At 41.1% G+C, this 20,759-nt stretch overlaps 1 protein-coding gene across 2 annotated transcripts; it reads right to left on the bottom strand.

The window, feature by feature from the left end:
- Positions 1–1,854: 1,854 nt before the first annotated feature.
- On the bottom strand, positions 1,855–19,098 carry mical1 (microtubule associated monooxygenase, calponin and LIM domain containing 1). 2 transcript variants are annotated; one of them, XM_085909542.1, is made up of 24 exons: positions 18,749–19,098; positions 14,462–14,739; positions 13,828–14,035; positions 12,375–12,482; positions 12,198–12,293; positions 11,915–12,070; positions 11,148–11,248; positions 10,797–11,054; positions 10,431–10,546; positions 10,020–10,146; positions 9,613–9,691; positions 9,378–9,525; positions 9,124–9,314; positions 7,803–7,915; positions 7,539–7,604; positions 6,522–6,789; positions 5,961–6,025; positions 4,842–5,514; positions 4,275–4,384; positions 4,095–4,208; positions 3,504–3,597; positions 3,037–3,130; positions 2,631–2,704; positions 1,855–2,441 (listed from the first exon to the last, which is right to left on the bottom strand). In XM_085909542.1, exons 2-24 carry the CDS (start codon positions 14,717–14,719, stop codon positions 2,254–2,256), a joined length of 3,705 nt encoding a protein of 1,234 aa, XP_085765668.1. In that variant the 5' UTR covers positions 14,720–14,739; positions 18,749–19,098; the 3' UTR covers positions 1,855–2,253. The 2 variants fall into 2 exon arrangements, with proteins under 2 accessions (XP_085765668.1, XP_085765579.1); XM_085909453.1 differs by having other exon boundaries at positions 18,585–19,097.
- Positions 19,099–20,759: the final 1,661 nt, after the last annotated feature.

The raw sequence follows: 20,759 nt of genomic DNA, 5'->3' as shown, positions 1-20,759 counted from the left end.
CTTGATCAACCAACAAGAAAATTTCACACACAGCAACAGCAAAAACAAAACATACAAATGAGCTTTTGAGATGATGCAAGTTTTTGCCAATATAGTTATTTCTCTAAATTCAAGTAGTTCAAATGTGGATTTTGACGTGAATAAACGGCATCAGCTTGTTCATATGAATGAGTCACACAGGAAAGGAAAAAAAATATTACAGTGGCGTGATTATGTTTTTCTGACTTTCTTGCATGTTTGTCAAACTTGGTAAATATTTCCCATCATCTAACAAATGTAAATATCAGTCAAGTAAAGACAAAATGCAGTTTTTATATGAAGTTTCTCTTATTAATGGAAGACACTGGACGGTTTTTGAGCATGAACGGCCTTTTAAAGGTCATGCTGCAAACCTTTGTTTGGACCTCATCAAAACCACTCCAAAATCTTCCTTTTGTTTTTTTTTCCAGTTTACAACTGGTCCTGGGGCAACAAACCAGCCCCATATCATCTCACTACTACCTCCGCGTTTGATTCTAGACATGTTCTCCTAAAACGCTGCGCTATATTCTGCACCATATGTGACAAGACTCATATCTTGCAAAAAATTCAATTTTTGTTTCATCAGTCACATCTTTTGCAAAAGACAAGATGTTTTTCGTTGTTGTTGTCAGTAGTTGTTTTTGCCTTGGAAACCTGCCATGTCATTTTGGCCCAGTATCTTGCATATTATTAAATCATAAATCCTTACCTTAATTGAAACGAGAGCCATCAGTTCTTTTGACATCATGCTGGGTTCCTTTGTGACCTCCTGGATGAGTCATCTGCATCGGCTGGCCACTCAAGTAGCCGACTTCTTCACACAGGGTCAGGAAGCATAGAATATTCTTTTTCTTAACGGTTAGTGTTATGGGCTGATGAATAAAAACAAATAATGTAAAAATTGCTTTTTTTGTCATCTAGCTTGTCTGTTAATTCTTTACATTGGTTGGATGATCTAAAATATTCACATGGGCAAATCAATTGTAAAGGAGTAAGTGCTTCAATCATAAATACTTCATCCTAATAATTGATATAGCCGCCCCAAATAAAAAACAATTTTTTAGTCTTTTCCTTTTAAATCCTTAAATCCTTTTTAAGTGTATGATTTAATGATCGAAGACTCATCAGTTATTATTGTTTGTAATTTCATGCTTTGTAGGTTTTTCACCTGACGAAATAAATTGAGTGAAGCCACGTCCCCAAGTCACGGTCCTTCTTTGCAAGTGGAAAAAGGTGAGCGCTCAAAATATACTTGACAGGCAAGACGACAATACATTTGAATGGACATTTTGCGCCCCCTTGTGGAGTCACTCCGAAGTGGTCATCAAGCACACAGTTGGGGATGGAACAAATTCGGGTCATACATGGAACTCAGACGATTTTGCTTCAAGGAAGTCCAACATTATTAACATTTGATTTGGGATTAATAAACAGCCTTAACATAAGTAAGCATACACACTGGAAAAAAAAACTGATTATTTCAATATGCTGCTATTGAGGTATTACTATATTTTTTGTTTGCAATGCAACACTCTATTTGAATTGTCTGCTTCTTCAATAGAAATTGTTCATTGCCGTTGCTTTATTCCTGTTTATAATCAAGCTAGAACCTTTCTCTGGTTAGAATGGTTTCAATCTCTTGAGAATTGTGTGCAGGTGACTACGTATATGTAAACAAGGGAATTCTGGGAATGGTGAACCAGAAGTCAGTCCTGAATGAGTTGATTGTTTCAAGCAAAACGTAAACTCACACGGACTTGGGTAAAACATCTGCCCGATCGGCATTGCTATGTAATAGCGAGAGAATAAATCCGATCGGCTGACTGCAAAATCTTTGAGGTCCACCGTACCATAAGCTTTATTGACTAGATTGAGAAGTACCAAAGAGAGCGTGTGGATTATTTCTCACTCAATGAGTGAACAAGAAGCAATGTAAACCTTTTCAAAGCCTCCATCCGGCTCAACATCTTTCATCTGCAAGGCTGTCATTTCATGCTGCTTTGTCGAGACAGCCTGTTTACCAGACAAATCCAGGTCAGGTCCCTCGCTGGGCGATGATTATCCGCCATTTCTGCATCATCAACACCATCATCTCCCATCTGATGTCTCCCCATGGTGTGGATGGAAGCTGCTTCATTCAGCTCGTCATTGTCTTTGGCTTTGCAGCATTTGTGTTTCAAGTGTGAGCACGCCCAAAGAGTTTTTTTTTTTCCCTTCTTCTTTTTGTTGCCGTCAGTGAACCTGAGCTCCCGTCTTGGAATGGCGTTTGGCCTCCATGACTGAGAGAACCTCCCGCTCCTCTTGGATTTCCTTCAGCCTTTTTTCCTCCAGGAAGGACACCAGCGAGTCTCGCATGTCCACCACCTCGATCATCTGCTGCAGGACGCGATCCTCCTCCGCCTGCTGCTCGGCTGTCTTGTCTGACACACGGAAGGAAGCCAATAGACGAGTCATAAATCACCGGTATATAGTTTCAGTCGGAAGTCACAGAATTTTTTTGGCAAGCTTGATATAATCAACAATAAATGATGACATCACATATCAAGTCCGCATGCCTTGAGTTTGACACCGTTTGCAGATCTAAATAAATCATCAATGTATACACCCACCGCTCATATCCATGTATTTCCTGAGCTCCAATTCCAGCATGCTCTGTTTGTCTTCAAGCTCCAATTGTCGCGATCTGTGATAAAAAGCAACATTGCATATGGAATGCTCCCCACTCCAGGCATGATCCAGTTAAGTCAAGTCACTTTAATGTCATTGACTGACGGTAGTGCTAATAAGGCTACAGAAATCATGTGAAGGCACTTAACACATTCAGCAAATGACTCCTCATACAATAAAAAAATCAAAAAACAAAACACTAGCACTTAGCAAAGGAGGCGAGTCTTTCTTTTTTTGTCCACAAACGTCAGACTATTCCATATTTCTTAAAAATGTTCCTACACAATGACTGTGGTCTGAGTCTGTGTGGGAGAACAACTACAGCCATGGGCTAAAATGCACACTTACGCCACCATGAGGTCAGACTCCTCTGAGACCAAGGCGTTCTTCTCGTGGACCAGCTGCATCCATTGCTCGATCATGTCGGGGGAACTATCGATCTCTACAAGTGTAAAAGCAGAATTTTGGATAAGTCAATAAAGATGACATGCTGATTGAGGTTATTAACAGCATGAATATTCAATCTAATGAGTAACTGGGAGCACAACTGAATATTGGCTGTGAAATCCACAGCAGACTGGTCTCATTTGAAGCTTTTTGGGAAGAATGCATTGTCTTTACTGTTTTTTGCTTTTGTAAAACTAGGCCGCAACATTTGAGTCCCAGGGCGAAAACATTCAGTTGAGAATCACAGCAACTGCATGAAAACTACAATCATCAGCCATCATTGAGGGAGTCACGTCCACCAGCAATAGGTGGAAATATACTTTAGTGTCTCGAAAATGCATAACAATGAAAACAAAATGGGTTCTTACGGGGTTCTCCTCTTATACTTTGTTCAAGAGCCACGCCCTTCTCCTCCAAATCCCGGAAGGTCACCTCAATCTCTTCCAGCCTTCTCTGGATTGACTACCAACAAAAAGGGGGGGGAGGGAGACGTATTGTGACAATATGCTAGAAAAATAAAGGACAATAATGATTATAAAAATGCACTGTACAGTAAAAGTTAAATAAAAGTAGTTCACCTCGTTGCCAGCTGTTTTAGCACATTTTGTCTGAGCCTTCAAAATGCACACGATATTGTGTTCTACAACAACAAAAGCTCCCAATCTAACTTCTTTTAAAAATATCTTTCCTTTCATTAATCATCAAGTCCAACATTGGCTGGTCACCAAAAAAAGAAAAACCCACCAACTACTGACCAAAAAGTGAAGAAAAATTTGCTTTTTGTGAAAAACAAAACAAACAAAAAAAACAACCCAAAAATTAGAACTGTGACTTTGGGACCAATACATTTTGCTTTTGTGACACCTCAAACTATAAAGCCAAAAAAAACAAGACTAGAACTATTTTTGAATGGGCAAAACAAAACAAACTAGAACATGACAGACAGGTGTCATACACACCTGTGCTTGTCGGAGTCTTTGTAACTCGCTCATCTTGGCTCGCCGCTCCAGCGTCCTCATCTTTATCACTTCCAACCTCTCCGCCTCCACCGGGTTGACCGGTAACATCCGAAACTGCAAAGTCATCACGGTGAGTGCACGGCGCTGCGTCGAGCTCGGCAATTCAAAATTTCTGCTTGCCTTCTCGTCCAATAAGTCGATCTCGTCCTGGTCCAACATATCATCGTCATCGTCTTCATCTCCGTCAACACCTTCTTCGGAGTCCCCGTGAATGTGTCTAAAGGTTGTTTCTGTGGAGACATAAGAACCAGAAACAAGTTTGCTTGCCAGCCTACAGCGTTCCATCCATTTTTACTTTTTTCCCTCCAAAAGTATCTATTTTTTAGTTTATACAGAATTGTTTATTATTACGTTTGTACTCCATATGCATTAATGAGTTATTATTGTGCAACTTTTTTGCCCATTTGAAAATTGAAATGAATAAAACACAAATTATTTTGTGTGTTTTAATTTCTTGAATGATTTCTGAATTAACATCAAAGCATTTAAATCAACATCGAATCAAATCGCAACCTAGCATTTTTAGGGGTGGTGGCTATCGAATATTTTTTGAAGAAATTATTTTACCGTTTACCCCAAAAGTCATTCAAGTAATCAGCAAGCACGTGAGGGACAGGCATGATTTTTGGACACCATTTGTTGCCGTTTGTTCAATGAAGCAATTGGTCGTAAACAACCTTTACTCACCCACTTTCCCAGGCTGATGAACGCTGAGTCGTGTGTCTCTGCCGATCCTGGGCGAGGAAAGATTCCAAGGGGAGAACTTGGATCGTACTCTGGGTTGCCCGGCGGGCATCTCTTTCCTCCGGAAGCAGCGTCTGTTCCTCTTTTCGCGAAAGTGACTGGCCGTACTGCCGCTCCAGTAGCCCTCCTCCTCTGGTCCGTCCTCCTCCTTGGGAGGACTTGTGCCTCGCACCGTCGCCGAGGACGAGGAGCAGGACGAAGAGCCACCGGGGGTCTCTGAGTCCGAGTCGGCGGTGAAGGTCAGGAGGTTGACCAGGTGATCCTTCTCCTCATCGCTCAACTTAAGTTTGCGGAGCGACTGCTTGGGCCGCGAGTCGAGAACGACCTTGGGTGTCTCTCGCACGGCATTCGGAGGCGGAATGTTTTTCGGACTTGCGGGAAGCATCGCGCGAGGCTTCACCACGGGAGGAGAGGGCTGGGGGCTGGTCTGCCGAGAGAGACGGGGCTTGGGGATTGGGGTCTGTCTGTCTGTCTGATCAACTCGCCACTCGGCATCGTTTGTGGTTCCTTCTTTGACAGAAGGTAGCGATCTTAGCGTGGGCTCGTCATCGTCATCAGATGGGGACGGCGTGCAACCTTCGCTGGAAAGGCTGTTTTGTTCATTTCCTATACTGTCCTAAGAGGACAAAATACATAGAAAAGATATTTCAGACTGTGTACAATGCAAAATAAAAAACACTGTATAGTGTTTTAATGTCTGTCTACATGTTGGTGCTGCACCATTTGTGTTTAGTTTATTGGTTAAAAAGTTGAAACACTGAAAAACACTAGCTTATCGGCATTAAGTTGGTAAGGCTTCACCTGGTCTCTTTTCTTTATGTGTAGTTTTCAAGCAAATGCAGCAATATCAAGATTTTTGCAAACATGTAAAGGTTTTTCATGTGGCAAAATAAGCTAGATCAATGCAACCTTTCCTAATTAGTTGTTATTACACAAGATAACTATTAGCTGGCGATGCAGTTTGCGTCTGACTAGCAAAATTCTAATAAAAGCATTGTGTGGATAGGAAGCAGCAGAAAGAAAAACAAGAGCACTTTGCATCTGATGTGTTGTGTGACGCACCTTACGAGACAAAATCCCGGCTGGGTCTTCCAGCTCTTCAGCGTGAAGCTCGCAGTAAAATCTCCCTGAGGGGGATGACACGCATGAAATAAGCAGGCACACAGTCTTGTGCCTACAAACGAGCTAGTTTGTATCTATTCTGTTGTCTTAATTTATTTTTGTTTCTTTTATTTTATTTAAGCCACTGCAAATCAAGCAGCAACAGACAACAACAACAAACAAAAGGCAGACGTAAAGCACTCAGCTTATTGTTTCAGGCTAGCAAGTAAATAACTACTGTATTTTTCAGACTAAAAGTCGCTCCGGAATATACATCACATTAGCCATAAAATGCACAATAAAGTGAAAAAATACATATATAAGTCGCTCCGGAGTATAAGTCGCATTATGGGGGAAATTTATTCGACAAAATCCAACACCAAGAACAGACATAAATGAGCAACAACAGGCTAAACGATACGGTATGCTAATGTGACCTAAACACAAACACAAAAACCCTGGTACTAACCTAACCCTAACGCCTCGCCCCAACCCTAACTCAGGCTGCGAAAAAGTAAGTACCTGTGTCCTGATGAAAGGCGTAGTCTCCGAGTCGCAGCGTGATGCCACATCGGTGGCACATGAAGCAGCCACGATGGAAGAACTTGCCCTCTGCACTGATGCGCTCCAGCACATAGACCCGGCCGCCGCAGAAGTAGCACGCCTCGCTGTTGGCCTGCGACATGCAAGCAGGCTCAGGCTCAAGTGCTGGAGGTGGACTGAGATCAGGGGAGCTCAGGGGTGCCGCCTGAGATGTGGAGTGACGGATCCCAAGTGTCCTGAAAGGTGCCTATATGTAAAATGAGAATTAGAATCATTATAGTTATTATTATTAACAGGGGCACTTAGTTGTAATTGGCCTCAAGGTTCCAATTCTCATTGTGAAATCATGGACTGTTAATACTGTACTTAGAAAAGGTATACCATAAATAAATGGTTTAGTGACATTTTCCAGAATTTCAATTCAGAAAACATACTGAAAACCAAATGGTTCATCTTTCACTTAAGTTCAAACAAAAATGTGCAAGGACGGACTGGCTCTACAGGAATGCAGCTGCAATAAGCAATAAAAAAAAAAACGATTAAAAAATCCCCCCCAAGAAAAAAACAACAAAAAAGAGCCATTGCTAATAATTGAAAACCCTTTCTTTTAAGTAAGTCTTTGAAACCCCTTAATAATTTGCTCCACATGATTGCCCCTGCATTTTGCTTCTTCAAATTTTATGCTAGATAACTTCTTTTGAACAAAAATCAGGGAAAATTGATGGCACGCCCCCCAAAAAAAATGACCAGGAGGTATCAGATATGGCCCACAAGCCTTGAGTTGGCTACCAATGCATTACATCATTATGGCAGAGCTATGGATGCTCTTGCAAACATTCTTGTGGTTGTTAAAAAAAAAATAATACTCATCGGTTGTTTTTTTTGGTCAGTGAGGTTATACCCAAAATTTAGGCATGTGAAAATATAATTCTGTTTGTATTAGCTTCTCTGGTTCAGAAAGCTCTCAAATATGTGGTTTAGTGAATAAAAACTTACACAGTCCTCTTCTCCCATCTTTGTATTGTTTTCTTCGGTTTGCTCTTTCTCGGCTGCCAGTTTCTCCTGCGGATGAAATCCACTCTCATGACTCGACACACTATTCTAATGAATAATTAAAAACACATTGCCCTGAAATGTTTGCGCTTTCACTGCTCAGCAGTCATGAGTCATAATCAAGAAGTCAGGGTCAAGACGCCAGACAAGCGACGGGCCGTCACATTTCATCAATTTAAGATGGTAAGTGGGTGTGCGGGTGGGTACCTTGCGTCTTTGCAGAGAGTTATGCTTAAGCTTGCTGAGGAAAAAGACAGCCGAGTGCGTCTGGGAGAGAGTCAAAGGCTTGGACGACGTCAAGAAGCCTTTGGGCTCTGGAGCTGAAAGAGAGGAAGAAGAACAACAGGAACATGTTAGGCAAGAATTACGTTTCACAACACATTCAAATGTTGCGGCACTGCACTCATGACAGCTCATCAGCACAACAAACTTTGTCTATGCAGATGAAACCGTGAGAAATGTCATTTTGTCTGCATGTTTTTTTTTTTTTGTGCAAAATTAGCTTGATTATGAATCCCAACATTCAGAATCGAATTGAAGCAAAGCATTCTCTCAGTTCATCAGCACAGCATCGTTCTACGCAGAGGCACGGCACTAAACGTTCTGCTGGCTGTGAACGTTCTCGTCACCGTGTCACACACAGCCAGCTCGTCTCGACTGCAGCCTCTCTGTGGTCCTCCCGAACAGCTGGGACCGCTTCACATCAAAACTCTCTGGCCGCACTCAAGACGAGGTTACCGGTAAATGACGGCTCTGCCCGCTGCATGATCAGCCCATCCTGAGCGCAGCATCACAGAAGGGAGGGTGAGCAGCGCACCCCAGCTGGAACACTTGACACGCACACTGTTCACGTTGTGAAAATTCATCCGCGGGCAGTGTGTGTGTGTGGGGGGGGGAAAGTCCTGGTTCAGCACAGACTCATCCCATCAGAGCCTGACAAAAAAGCTCCATGGCAAATGCTGCGCTGAGGAGGAAAGCAGCAGCAGCAGCAGCAGCTGCAGAACACTAGCGCTCAATGAACTATGGGTAATCAGCTCTTAAAGAGCCAGTGTCCCTACGATGCACATTTCAGTGGGAGGACGGAAGCGTCTGAGCCTTTGATGAGTGTGTTACGCAAGAAGAGACACTGCTGTTACCACAAATGTTGGCGAGCTCAAGCAGCAGCTTTTATATGACTTATTTAATGGAAGCGTTCATTTCCTGAATTTCTTTAAGGCTTACAATAAAATTGTGTCTTAGTGACATCTATACCATCGATTTCTTCGCCAATTAAATTCTACTTAGGTGATACGGAGCTGACATTTTGTGCAAATACACCTAAGCTGTCTGCTCAATTTAAAAAATAAAAATGAGTTGATAGTATTTCAAATGATAGCTTTGTGAAGAAGAACACATTGATGCATACTTGGGTAGCTGTCAAAAACCTGATGATCCGCACATGACTCAATTTACACTTTGCCATTGTGTCTACAGACAGACTGATAAATGACACTGAACCCTTTTGGCATTTTTTTCCATCATTGCTTACCTGGTGAGAGGACAGTGAAGGCATTTTTGATCTGCGTGAGGTAGAGCACCAAGGACAGTCTGTCTATTTGCCCGTCGTTGGCAAAGTCAGCGGCCGACATGACAGGCGGGATGCCGAATTCCTTCTCCAAGATGTTGAAGGCCACTTGGTGATTGTGAATGCAAGCCGACGCTTTCAAGGACCTCATATCACTGCAAAAGAAGACGCACGCTCAGGCTCACTATCGACTCCACCGTTTCCAGTGAATGACTCACATGAGCTGAGGTCGGAAGTGGTGGATCAAAGCGCATAAAGCCAGCCCGGACCTCCACGAGTTGGTAAAATCTTTCACATCCACATCTCTGTAACCTACAGTGTTCTTCTGGCACCATTTTAACAACTCCTCAAAGCCACTGAAAGAATCTAGAAGCCACAAAGGACAATATATTAGCCTTTGAATGAATTTCAAGTGAAATTATCTTTATAGTAACGTGGTCCACGCCTGCCCACCTTGACGGGTGTATGACAGTCTGTTATTCTGTTTCTTGCGTGACGAATTGGATTTATCAACGACGTAAAGGTGCTGCACCTAAAAAGAGAGAGAACTGGATGAGAAAGCAGAACTCTAAAGCAAAATCAGAGAAACTGATCATTCTGTGAAAACTTAAATATCCAAAGAAAGCTAATTAATGGATTAAAGAAAGGCAAAATGACGCTACATTTTAATAATACACCGCACCTTGCTAGCCCATTATAAAGCTCTAAAGAACAATTCCGCAGTTTTTTCATTTCATAATTTACATTAAGATTTTGAATATTTTTTTAACAACTATTTTCTCCATCAGGTTATCACCTCAGTTATGATGAAAGGAAGTGATCTCAGAAGAAAAAAACAGAAAAGAGATGATGTGACTGACCTGGCTGGTCTGGATGGAGGTGAGGTTGACTCTGACATAACGCGTTTTGGGGTCGATGCTGTAAGCGGCGTAGTTTTTGCTAGTGTTCTCTGGTGTGGTCTGGGACAGGGCCTGGTAGATGCTTTCTCTACAAATTGCAGAGAGGAGATTTACGGAATGTGACAGAGTGCATCTGCAGTGACGCAACACTAACTTTGTCCCAAATTCAGAAGAATACGTGTATGACACATTCAAGAAGTTGCGACGTTCGAAATGGGTGGTAGAGTCAAAGCAATCAGCTTTTGTCATTACAAAAACTTACATACGACAATGGACAGGCCAATAAGTTGCTAACAGGTCTTATTAAAAGGTCCTGGATGTAATCTAATCACAAATTCAATAACGTTTTGTGCACTTTGACCTCCAACTCACCGCTCAGCGAGGACTTTGAGAAGAGGCGTCCCTGCACCCCAACTCTTCACCATCCACGCCGTGTCAAAAGCTGCCAGAAATCCCCGAGCGACGCCGGTCCCGAGAGGCCAGAACGGCTGCCGAGGACAATGCAAATTAGATGCAACTACACATCAACACCGGCCCACTTTTAATTAGATTAGAGTGTTTTTGTGAGTTGATCCCATCAGATTTAGCTTGAGAGGCAAGATGAGCAACACCCTGCAATGATTGCTTCAAATCCAACAAACAAAGACGCGCCACAACAAAAGCAATCAGCGCTTATATAAAGCACTGTTTGTCGAGAAGTGAGTTGAGGTGAGTTGAGGAGAGCAAAGGCGCACCCACCTCCACCAGGCAATCTCCAACGAGAGCCATCAACAGCTTGCTGCCTCTGCGCTCCCTAACGAGCGAGGCGTTCTCGGCCCGTTGCATGCACGTGAAGTCAAAGACGGCCACGTCCGGCTGGCGGGCGTGGTTCTGAGCAAACTGCAACTCGGGCAGTCGGCCGCCTGTGGAGAAGTTGGCGGCGGCGCGGGCGTAGCGGCACAACGCCTCCTGATCAATGTTGGCCGGCGCCAGCAAATCCTCTGCTTCGTTGAAGTCCTGGATGACAAGTTAGAGGATGTATGCCATGTGTCAGATGGCTTCCGGAAAAAATCACGGTTCCATTTTGTGACAAAGACGTGTTGTTCGCACCTGCTTGATGACGCCCTTCTTCAGCAAGCTCATCTTTTTGGCAGTCATGACAAAGTAGTGGGTGTCGTCTTTGTAATATACGATGTTCTCCAAATCAATACCTGGACAGTAGGATGGAATAATGTGAAAGAGAGAAATGTACCAAGAGAATGTGGCTGTCAGGTTTTATGGTGTTTGAAAATCGCCTAACAAATTGCATAAAAACAGTTAAGAAAAATATTTATTTTAATCTACAGCAATATTAAAATTGATATAAAAATCTGCGGTGAAAGTAAAAAAAAAAGTTATTGTATAAATTATTAGAACACTTTAATAATGGGGAACATTTTGTGTTTAGTGACATTATAATCCGAAAATGAAATTGCATAAAAGTTATTGATTCAATGAATTCCTGACCTACAAAAAGTCAAAATATAATAACCTCAAACATTTCACTTCTTTAGTGGAAAACCAGTGGTTGCAATGATAAAAGGGCATAAAAACACCCGACAAATTTTATATCTATCATTAATTTGGAGATTACATCTGAAAAGATCTGATGGTCAAAGAAAATGATATATTCATAATTTTAACACAGAGACCATTTTGGGTGCCTATCAATGTTAAGTTTGCTAAATGTTAAGATGCCTTAATGATTAAAGTTGAGTTTTTAAATGAATGAATAATTGTGTCTATCAATAATGATGTCAATACAATTAACAATAATCACGTTGATTATTTTTTCCACAATTGTCGCAGCACTGTCATCTGCTCACGTGGACTCGTACCAGTCTCGTTCAGCAGGTCCTGGAAGAACCTCTGGTTGTAGATGCGGGCCACGCCGCTAATCTCGGCCACTTGGGCCTCGGCCGTCGTGTTCCTGTTGATGAAGTTGACCGTGATGCCGATGGCTAGCTTGCCTCTCAACTCCTTGTGTTTGAAACCTAGCAAGCAGAACTGAAGCAATGAATACGTCAAACGTGCGTTATGACGATAACGAGGATATGACGGCCTTGCAAAATGTCAGATTGCAGCCCCCCCCTTGCTACGGCAGCGTGTCGTTCGTCTCACCCTCGGGGACGAACCTGCCTCCGCCGGCAGAAATAAAAACATCAAACTGGAAGGTTGAAGCGGGATGAGTCTCAGGCAGCACTTTGGCCGTCCAACCTGTCAAATAGAAAAAACAGCAGTGCCTCAAGCACAGCAGATCCTGTATGAAATGTGTCCCCAAAAAAGTGTCAATGGTACCTTTGTCTCCTGAGGGCTCACACAGACCCAGGTACTCCACTCCGGTGTGAACCTCCACCCCAAGGAGAAGTGACACTTTTAAAAGAATTAACTGCAGCTGACGAATACCTAAAACACAAAAAGATGAATTCAATCTTTACCGTCTTAGCATCTTAAGTCAGATCAGGTGTGTCCAAACTACGGCCCCAGGGCCATTTGCGGCCCACTGTCCATTTTGGGGCAATCTGTGGCATATACTAAAATTCACAATTGACGCAGCTTGTAGTTTTGCTCGCATTGTATTGTTTACTTTTGACATTGATGGCAAAACAAGAGAAGATGGAGGGGAAGAGGGGGGGGTGTAAATCATGTGTTCTCATCTCACGTTTTTTTTTTTTTTTTTTTAAATTTTTTTAAATTTAAATCCTTAAAAAATGTCCATAAATGTGTTGACATTTGTCTCTCTAACTTTGAGCTCTTTTGACCTGGGGAGTTCAAACTGTTCTGCAAACTAGTTTTACACAATAAATGGCACAGGAAATGCCTGTGCAACACAAAAAGAAAATGCATGACGTAATCTCACATACAAGGGGTGAAATGGAACAAAATGAAATAAAGGCCATAATAGAGACTACAGATAATAAATGCTTGTTTGAAATATAAACAAGCAGAATATTTGAATTAAAATACACCAGCGTGTGCACCTTTATAAGACCACAAGTCTCCTAAAGGTGCCACTGTGCACTAGCGACAGCAAAACCTTTGGTGCTCAGTTTCCATTTCACCTTCTTGGAACTTGTCAGCCTGACAGGTGTGTCTGCCGTTTGTTTCCACTTCCTTATTGTGAAAGGGAGTTTCTGGCGTCTGTTTTTTTTTTGTAAAGGGTGAACAACTATTGGGCTCAATTCAGCCAAGTCAGGGTGTCTTCAGGAGAGACTGTGGCTTTTTCAATGGATTGGTCCGTAAGTGGAGAAGATGTTTGGGCGGTAGCAGCTTGTAGCACAAGCTTGGTTGGCAAGTAGAGCTGGATGATCAGTTACTTGCTTTGCTTCCAACTCTTGTTCTTCCAATGTGTCTGGATTATGTGGCCAATTGTTTGTTGTGAGACGCTGGCACCGCTGTGTCTCCTAGCATCAGAGAGGAGTATCGATACTCAGAACTAAAATATCAATATGGTGTCATTTTTATTCATATTGATGCGCATCTAGGTATCAATATTTTGAGCACCGCCCTAATTTGATGCATTCAAGTCATACTTAGCGGTAGATGGTATTTATAATTTTAATAAATCTTACAATTTACTCGAGGTAAGTTTGTTGTAAAATATAGATTATTATGATAAACCTTGAATAAGTTAATTACAAAGCAGGCTTTGCAAAAATAAATGAATCTGGTGGTTCCTATCGTGTCCCTTATTGGAACAATTGCAACCATTCCCGGGGTCCCCTACTAATGCATGTCAGCCATCACTCACTGATGTGATCCAGCGAGCCGGTGCAAAATTTTCCGTAGAACTTCTTGGCGCCGAGGCTGCGGAGGTCACAGATTGTGAAGGGCCACAGATGGAGAACATTATTCCTGGAGAAAGTATCTCGCTTCTCCAGCACCACCACCTGAACCCCAAGTAGCGACAGTTCGATGGCCGTCCTCAGCCCGCATGGCCCGGCGCCCAGGATCAGACACTGCACAGGAGGAAGAAATACAAGCACACACCAAGACAGTCAGGTCAAACACAGGAGACTCAAAATCCAACCAGATCTTAACCATGAGCCTAAGCTTTTCAAAACTGGTCGCAAACAACGGGATCTTGCACAGTCAGGAAAATAATTCATTTGGAAATATTGTTCAAAATAAAACACCATAATCAGTAGAGTCTGTAGGCTCATTCTGTGGGGATTCTCTAGTTTAACATGGCAAATGTGATTTTTTTCTCAACTGCCTTACATAAAAAATAAAATGAAGAATGTTCCACCTTTGAACACTAGTGGATTTTTTTTAATTTGTGAAGCAGCGGGGTTTGCTCATTGTACCCAAGTGTCTTCAATGTGTGACAATTATCTCAGGGTAGCTTCAGAACGGTGAATTGCGTAATTTCATCTTGACAATACCTTGTTTTTGGTGCATGCTTTCCTTTGCTGGTAGTCCGGGTGAGCCGCCCTCTTGTCCAGTTTAGCCCACAAGGCTTTGGCCCGCCAGTAGTTGAGCCTTTCTTTCAGCTTGCTGTAGAAGCTCCGGAAATCCTTCAGATTGATGTCCAGCTGCTGGCAGAGCTCGTTGAAATGCCGCTGGACATCTTTGCAGTCCTGCGCTTGGATGAAGCGGTCAAAGGCCGCGTGCGAAGGATTGACGGGTTCCTGGCTTGCCATGGTGGACGAGAGCCGCCACTCTGAAAAAGAGATTCAACTTTAGCTTGGACGATTTCCTTCCTACCTTCAGACGTTAATGATCAAAAGACCTAGTTGCTGGTCGCTGCTTGATTTTTATAGGCTCCATCTAAGTCTTCCCAGCTTCTGCGTGATGGGAAGTCCCCCATTCACTCGGCGCTCCTAATGATAGGCCTGATGATTAAACACCGCGGACGTTGGCTGACTCATTAACAACTTCCTCCACGTTGTTGTTTTGGTAACTTCACGACGGTGTTTTAGAGTCATGCTTGCATATAGCCTCAGGTGACAAGTTGTTGTTGGTTTCAGTCTCGACGTGTGTAACAATTTCCACATTATCGCAGATTTTTCTACATTGCTATTAATACATTGAAAAATTAACAAATTAAGAGAGATTGGAAACTATAAAACTATAAATCTAAAACGCCTTTACATCAGAGTAGAGGCGTGACAATTCATTGATTATGGACAATAATCAATTAACAACTATTTGGATCACTCGTCAATTAGAGACCTAGATTAAAATTGACTCACATCCTAAAATATTTAACCTCCCATCAAAAACTATTCTAGGATTTCTGTAGTAGGGGTTTTTTTTTTTTTTTATGGTCAACAAAATAAGATACATTGTATCGGCTTTAAGTTTGGAAAAGAAAATTTTACATGACCAAACCAGTAACTGAATCATAATTAGTTTGTGGCTGCATTTTCAGTTTAAATGAAATTATGTTTTTGAATCAATGGATGGGATTTTTTTTTTTTTTAATCAAATTCATTCATTAAAAAAAGACATGAGTTGATCATTAAAATAATCACATTGTGCCATTAACAAGTGGGTATGTAGTAGGTATAGATTACAAATCAACGAGCAAAAAGTCTGATTTTGAACAATGCCTTCCTTCACATTGTTGTCTTAAGGTGGTTTATTTGCAGCACTTGCTAATCTTAACAGTCAATATTGCAGTCAAACAATGAGACGTGTCGGTGGCTTGATCTACACTACGCCGAACCTGCCGTACGTGTTATGAAGTGATATTTCTGCCAAGTAACCAAGGCAACGATTCCGGAAGGTACTACAACCTCAACTCTGCTGCTCCCGCTGACTTCCACCTGCGCCGGATTGGCACAATTTCACTGCATGAAGGCTGAATGAGCATTTACGCTGCTGCATTGCCGCCTTTTATGACATTACAGGAACACAACAAGCAGTCAAATAATCCTGCCATCTGTTATGTGCTGAAACTTGTGAATTTCAGTTTGCGATTGGATGAGGACCAGTCCAGGGTGTGCCATGCTTCTTGCCCCAAAGTCAGCTCAGACAGAGGTATCAAATTGCTTATTGTAGTTACAGTTTCCCTCAGAGGGCTGTTAGAACTGTTATCACAGAAATTTACAGCACTTGAGTAAAACTATGAGGAAGTTTTAGAATGTTTTCATTTCAATACGTGCTTTCGATAACAAAGGTTCAACTGGAATTTTTAGTAGTTTATACAACAAAACTGTCATTTTAATAAAACATAAATGTCAAAATGAGAATTTTTTTAGTTTTAAAATGATTGAGTAATGCAGTGATGTCTCCATTTTTTGTCTTCCTCAAAATTGTTATCTTTATGGCTCGAAGGACCACAACAATAGATTTGAAATGAAACTAACAAGATGTTCTTTAACTATAGACTTCATAATTTATACACCAATTTACTCGTATGTTTTCAAAACAGAAGTCAAGGGAACCAGATTAGTTCAACTATTGTTCAATTTAGTTGACAAAAAAAGATGGTAGTTATAAAAAGAGGTGTGTTAAATTTGGAAATCCATAAAGTATATCTGATTCACCTATTAAACAAGATTACAGAACAGGACTTTGGTGCCTCTATTTCATTGCCCTTGTGGAATACATTTTTATGTATTCTGTGATTACAAATGTGTGCCTCGTGTACCTACGTTTGGAAAGAAAACGCTCTGCAACCCTTCCCGTCATGGATGCTGGCAAGGGCAGTTTCCCTTTATGGCGCCTTCCCAATCTGTCCCTATCTGTGATTCAACATACAATTCCCCATAAACATGCACGTGATTTCCTTGCTGCAAAGCACTTTGGACTGTCTGGAACAGTAAACCAGTCTCTACATAGTACAAAACTAAATGCTGGCCACCTTTGCCCTATCTCTATTAATTAAAGTGGGAAGACAGCTGTTTTTTTTTTAAAGCTAAAAATACTTCTAAAATATCACCACAGGCTTTTTCATCTATTTCTAACTCCTGAGGAATATACAAACATCCTCTTTTTAGTTCCATGCTAAAAATACAAAGATCACATCCCCATGAAAAGTGATGTTTCCAAATATAGTTGCAAATGATGAATAAACCCTTCTATAGCAGCATTTTGACTGCTTGAGTATGAGAAGCCATGCAGTTATTCCTAAAAGTTGTTGCTTTGACCCACTTTGCCATGACGTCTGCTGGCTGCAGCCCAGCACGAGGTTTATTACCAAGGGAGAAAGACAGGCAAGGCTCTTCAACCTCCTGTGCTCTCTTTTTTTTTTTTTTTTTTAACCAACAGTGGACTGTGTGTTTAGTACCTGGGTTTTCTGTGAGGAAGAAATAACCAAATCCATACCCTGGATTGGTCTCCAGCCAATTGCAGGGCACACATAGACAAGTAAACATTCACACTGGACTGTGCGCCAAAGGTGCTACACTTGCTTCCCCTTGCTTAATTGGGCAAAGTCATTGCATAAATGCAAAAAAATGTGGAAGTTGGGGCCGTTACACAGCAAATTGTAGTTAAGGGTGCCATCAAATAGGCCTCTTGAGTCTTATCAGGCCACAACAGATTTCCACTGTTGCTTGTTGGATTGACAGAGGTGTCATCTTCGTAGTTTACAATAAATACAATGTTTTGTTCTTTTTCTCACACTGCATAAGCAACTCACAGTGGTCTGATGACCCGTTTGGCAGCAGAACGTTATTTTTTGTGTGGACTTTTACAAGCAGTCTTTGCACTGAATGTTAACTTTTCCGTTAACGGCACTGGAGGGAGCTACAATAAATTGTTGCAATACAGCAAAAGTATCTTTATGTTAGAATACATTTGCACACAACAGCAAGCAGGTGATATTTCTGAGCTATGTATAAATTTGTGAACATGTCAGAATTGTTATATGGCTTTAATGCAATTACACATAATTGCCTTTACTATTATGCTTGAAATCTTTTAATAACTTTTTGAAGTTAGGATTTTCAACATGGCTTATTCAGCATGGGTGAGACATTTACACATATAAAAGCAAGGCAGCATAAATAAAATGATGAATTGGGAAAAATGTGTTTTAGAAGTACATTTACCGTTATTAATTGCTTGATATGAAAATGATTTCATACACCTTGTGTTCAAACGCTGGATGACAAAAAAAGATTTGTAATATCTGTACCAAGTCAAGAAAATGTGCGCACTTTTTTTTTTTTTCCTAAAAATGAATGGAGGGGGGGGGGGGGGGGGGGGGAACTCTAAGAACATTAAGATGCGCTTACGCAAAAGAGCTGAGCCAGGCTGAATCTGAGATCTGGCGTTTGACAACAATGCTTTAGAGGCATCCATAAAACAAAGCAACGCGAGGGGCTCTTGTTACTGGAACAGGATTCAAGTCACTTCTTTTAAAAGTTCGAATCAAGTCATTCATTTGAGGACTTGAGCAAACAACCCGACAGGAAACCTCACTTGACACCACAATGCTTACTTAATTAGGTCACCCAACGCGGATGAGAGAGCAAGGGTGGTGAAGCAAACGATAAAGTAGCGACACATCCAGAAATGGGCCGCAAAACATTGGAAATAAGCGCATCAACTTACTTCCTTCTCACGTGGCCGCTCACGGAAAGCAGGAGAAAAGAAAAACGGCTTCTGTGTCCGTCCAACTAAATCCTGCTGGTCCCGTACATGCTTTGTTTGTTTTGCATTTGCGTGTGTTGCTTTCTCTTTGCTGACAAGGTGACGAAAATACGAGAGGAGCTCACCTGCGTGGTTGACTCTCGCAGCGACTCGCTCTTGTGCGCGTCGCTTATTGATCACTTCCGGGGAGTTTATGGGAGGCGCGCACCCTAGTGCGTTCAAAGATACTAAAGATAAGTTTACGTCACACGATCACCGCGTGATGACGTTAGGGTTAGGGTTTGAATCGTTTGTTCACGCTACTTGTTCCAAAAAAATGGCTAAAGAAATTTCTTTTTTTTTTTTAACAATAGAAATAATAATAATGAAAAATAAAACTTAGGAAAACAGCCGTTTTTTTAAATAATAATAATTAATAAATATTCTGAGTTTTTGTTGTTTTTCATTTACTTTGTATTATTTATTTTACTCACTTTGTATTATGTATTTTATTTCACCACCACTCTATGTATAAGTACAAGAAATACTGCTAAACGGTATATACGCATTCAACAACATAAATGAAAGTTTGAATGTACATTTTAAAAGTATTTAAAGTGGAAATCAGGGCAAAAATGTTCTTTGCAATATGCCCCCCCACACACACACTATATTCTAAATATAGTAATCTAATTAATATTGTGCTTGTGAAATAAGAATTAAGGAAATGAATCCAAAGCTACCTGTTTGATGTCCGTTCGTGTTGCTGCTGTTTTTTTTCTGCCTTGTAAGACACGTCTACACAAGATGATTTGGGAAAAGTAAGGAATACTAAATTCAGATACTTATTTTCAATGTAAGTCGTAAATGTAAATACAATCATCAGGCAAAATAAATGCTCAATAAAGGTTTATAACTGAAAACTTGATCAAAACATTTACAATTGTACATCAGTACCTTTTACCTCAACTGATCATTGAACTACTTTGTTTTCTTGTTTTGTTTGTCGTCTTTTAAACCTTTGGTAGAGGTGCGCTAACGTAACAAAGGAGCAGTCTTCAAAAGAGAAGGCGCGTAATGCCATCTGGTGGACGTTTTGTATTACTGCACTTGATTTTCAGCGGCGTAACCAGGACAAACGCTTTACTGATAGTTAAAGAGGCATGATGCTGTTAATGAGACAACAATGACTTGTAGAAACAAACAAACAAACAAACAAACAAACAAACAAACAAACAAAAAAACAATGACATGTAGCAAAAGTGTAAAAACACACTCAGCAGTACACGCACGCACGCACGCACCCACGCACGCACGCAGCAATAAGAATAATTTTGTACTGTGCAATTCAGAATCTGTACTTTTTCAAACTTTTGCTAAAAGTGACCATTGATTAAGCTGAACATTGCAACAGCAAAAGACAACGCACTCTTGGTGCACTAAGACTTAGACACTCTGCCAACTTTTTCCCATTGAGTGTTGACTGCCTGTGAAATCACTTGAGTTTCTTGTAAGCAATGACTCAACACATACTGTTGCACGCATATCGCATTATTTCGCAAAGGTTGGCTGCGTTATATCATCGCTCCTAAATGACTCATTTGCAAGGACTAGGGGCTTTTGGAACTGGAAGGTATCGTTTGAGTCCTGCTGTCGACAAAAATATCAAATACGGTGTGCAGTCCAATCAGATTTCAGCCATCATCAATTTCATCTACCTAGTGTTTCTGACTGTTTCTTGAACCAATTGCATTTCAAATATACATATTACTTCAGGGGAATGGAGTCATTGCTTTGAGTAATAAATTGATGCTAGATACTTGATACAATCCTTTGTTCATTTGAACAAATTTGGCAAAGAAAAAAAAAAACGAACAGATCAACACATTTCTAGATTTTTCAAGTGATAAGTTGATTACAAAATATTTGATTACAAACAGAATGATTGTTTAGCTTCTAGCTATAGCGAGAAGGAATAATAGATAGATTAGATAGAATTTATCATGATTTGTTGGTTGTCGTGAGCGGATGCGTTTGTCTACTGAGTCAACCATTTCGAGTTCAAATTGGATGAAGTCAGTAGACTGAGTGTGTGTCACTCCTCAAGTAACCTTTCAGCTGGCTCCTCATGTTATATGCCCAAGTACGGAAATATTT

This window comes from Syngnathus leptorhynchus, chromosome 1 (assembly GCF_054491065.1).
Source record: "Syngnathus leptorhynchus isolate UIUO chromosome 1, UIUO_Slep, whole genome shotgun sequence".
Classification (NCBI taxonomy): domain Eukaryota; kingdom Metazoa; phylum Chordata; class Actinopteri; order Syngnathiformes; family Syngnathidae; genus Syngnathus; species Syngnathus leptorhynchus.
Note: the sequence above shows the minus strand (reverse complement) of the source record. Positions and strands in the feature narration are given on the sequence as shown.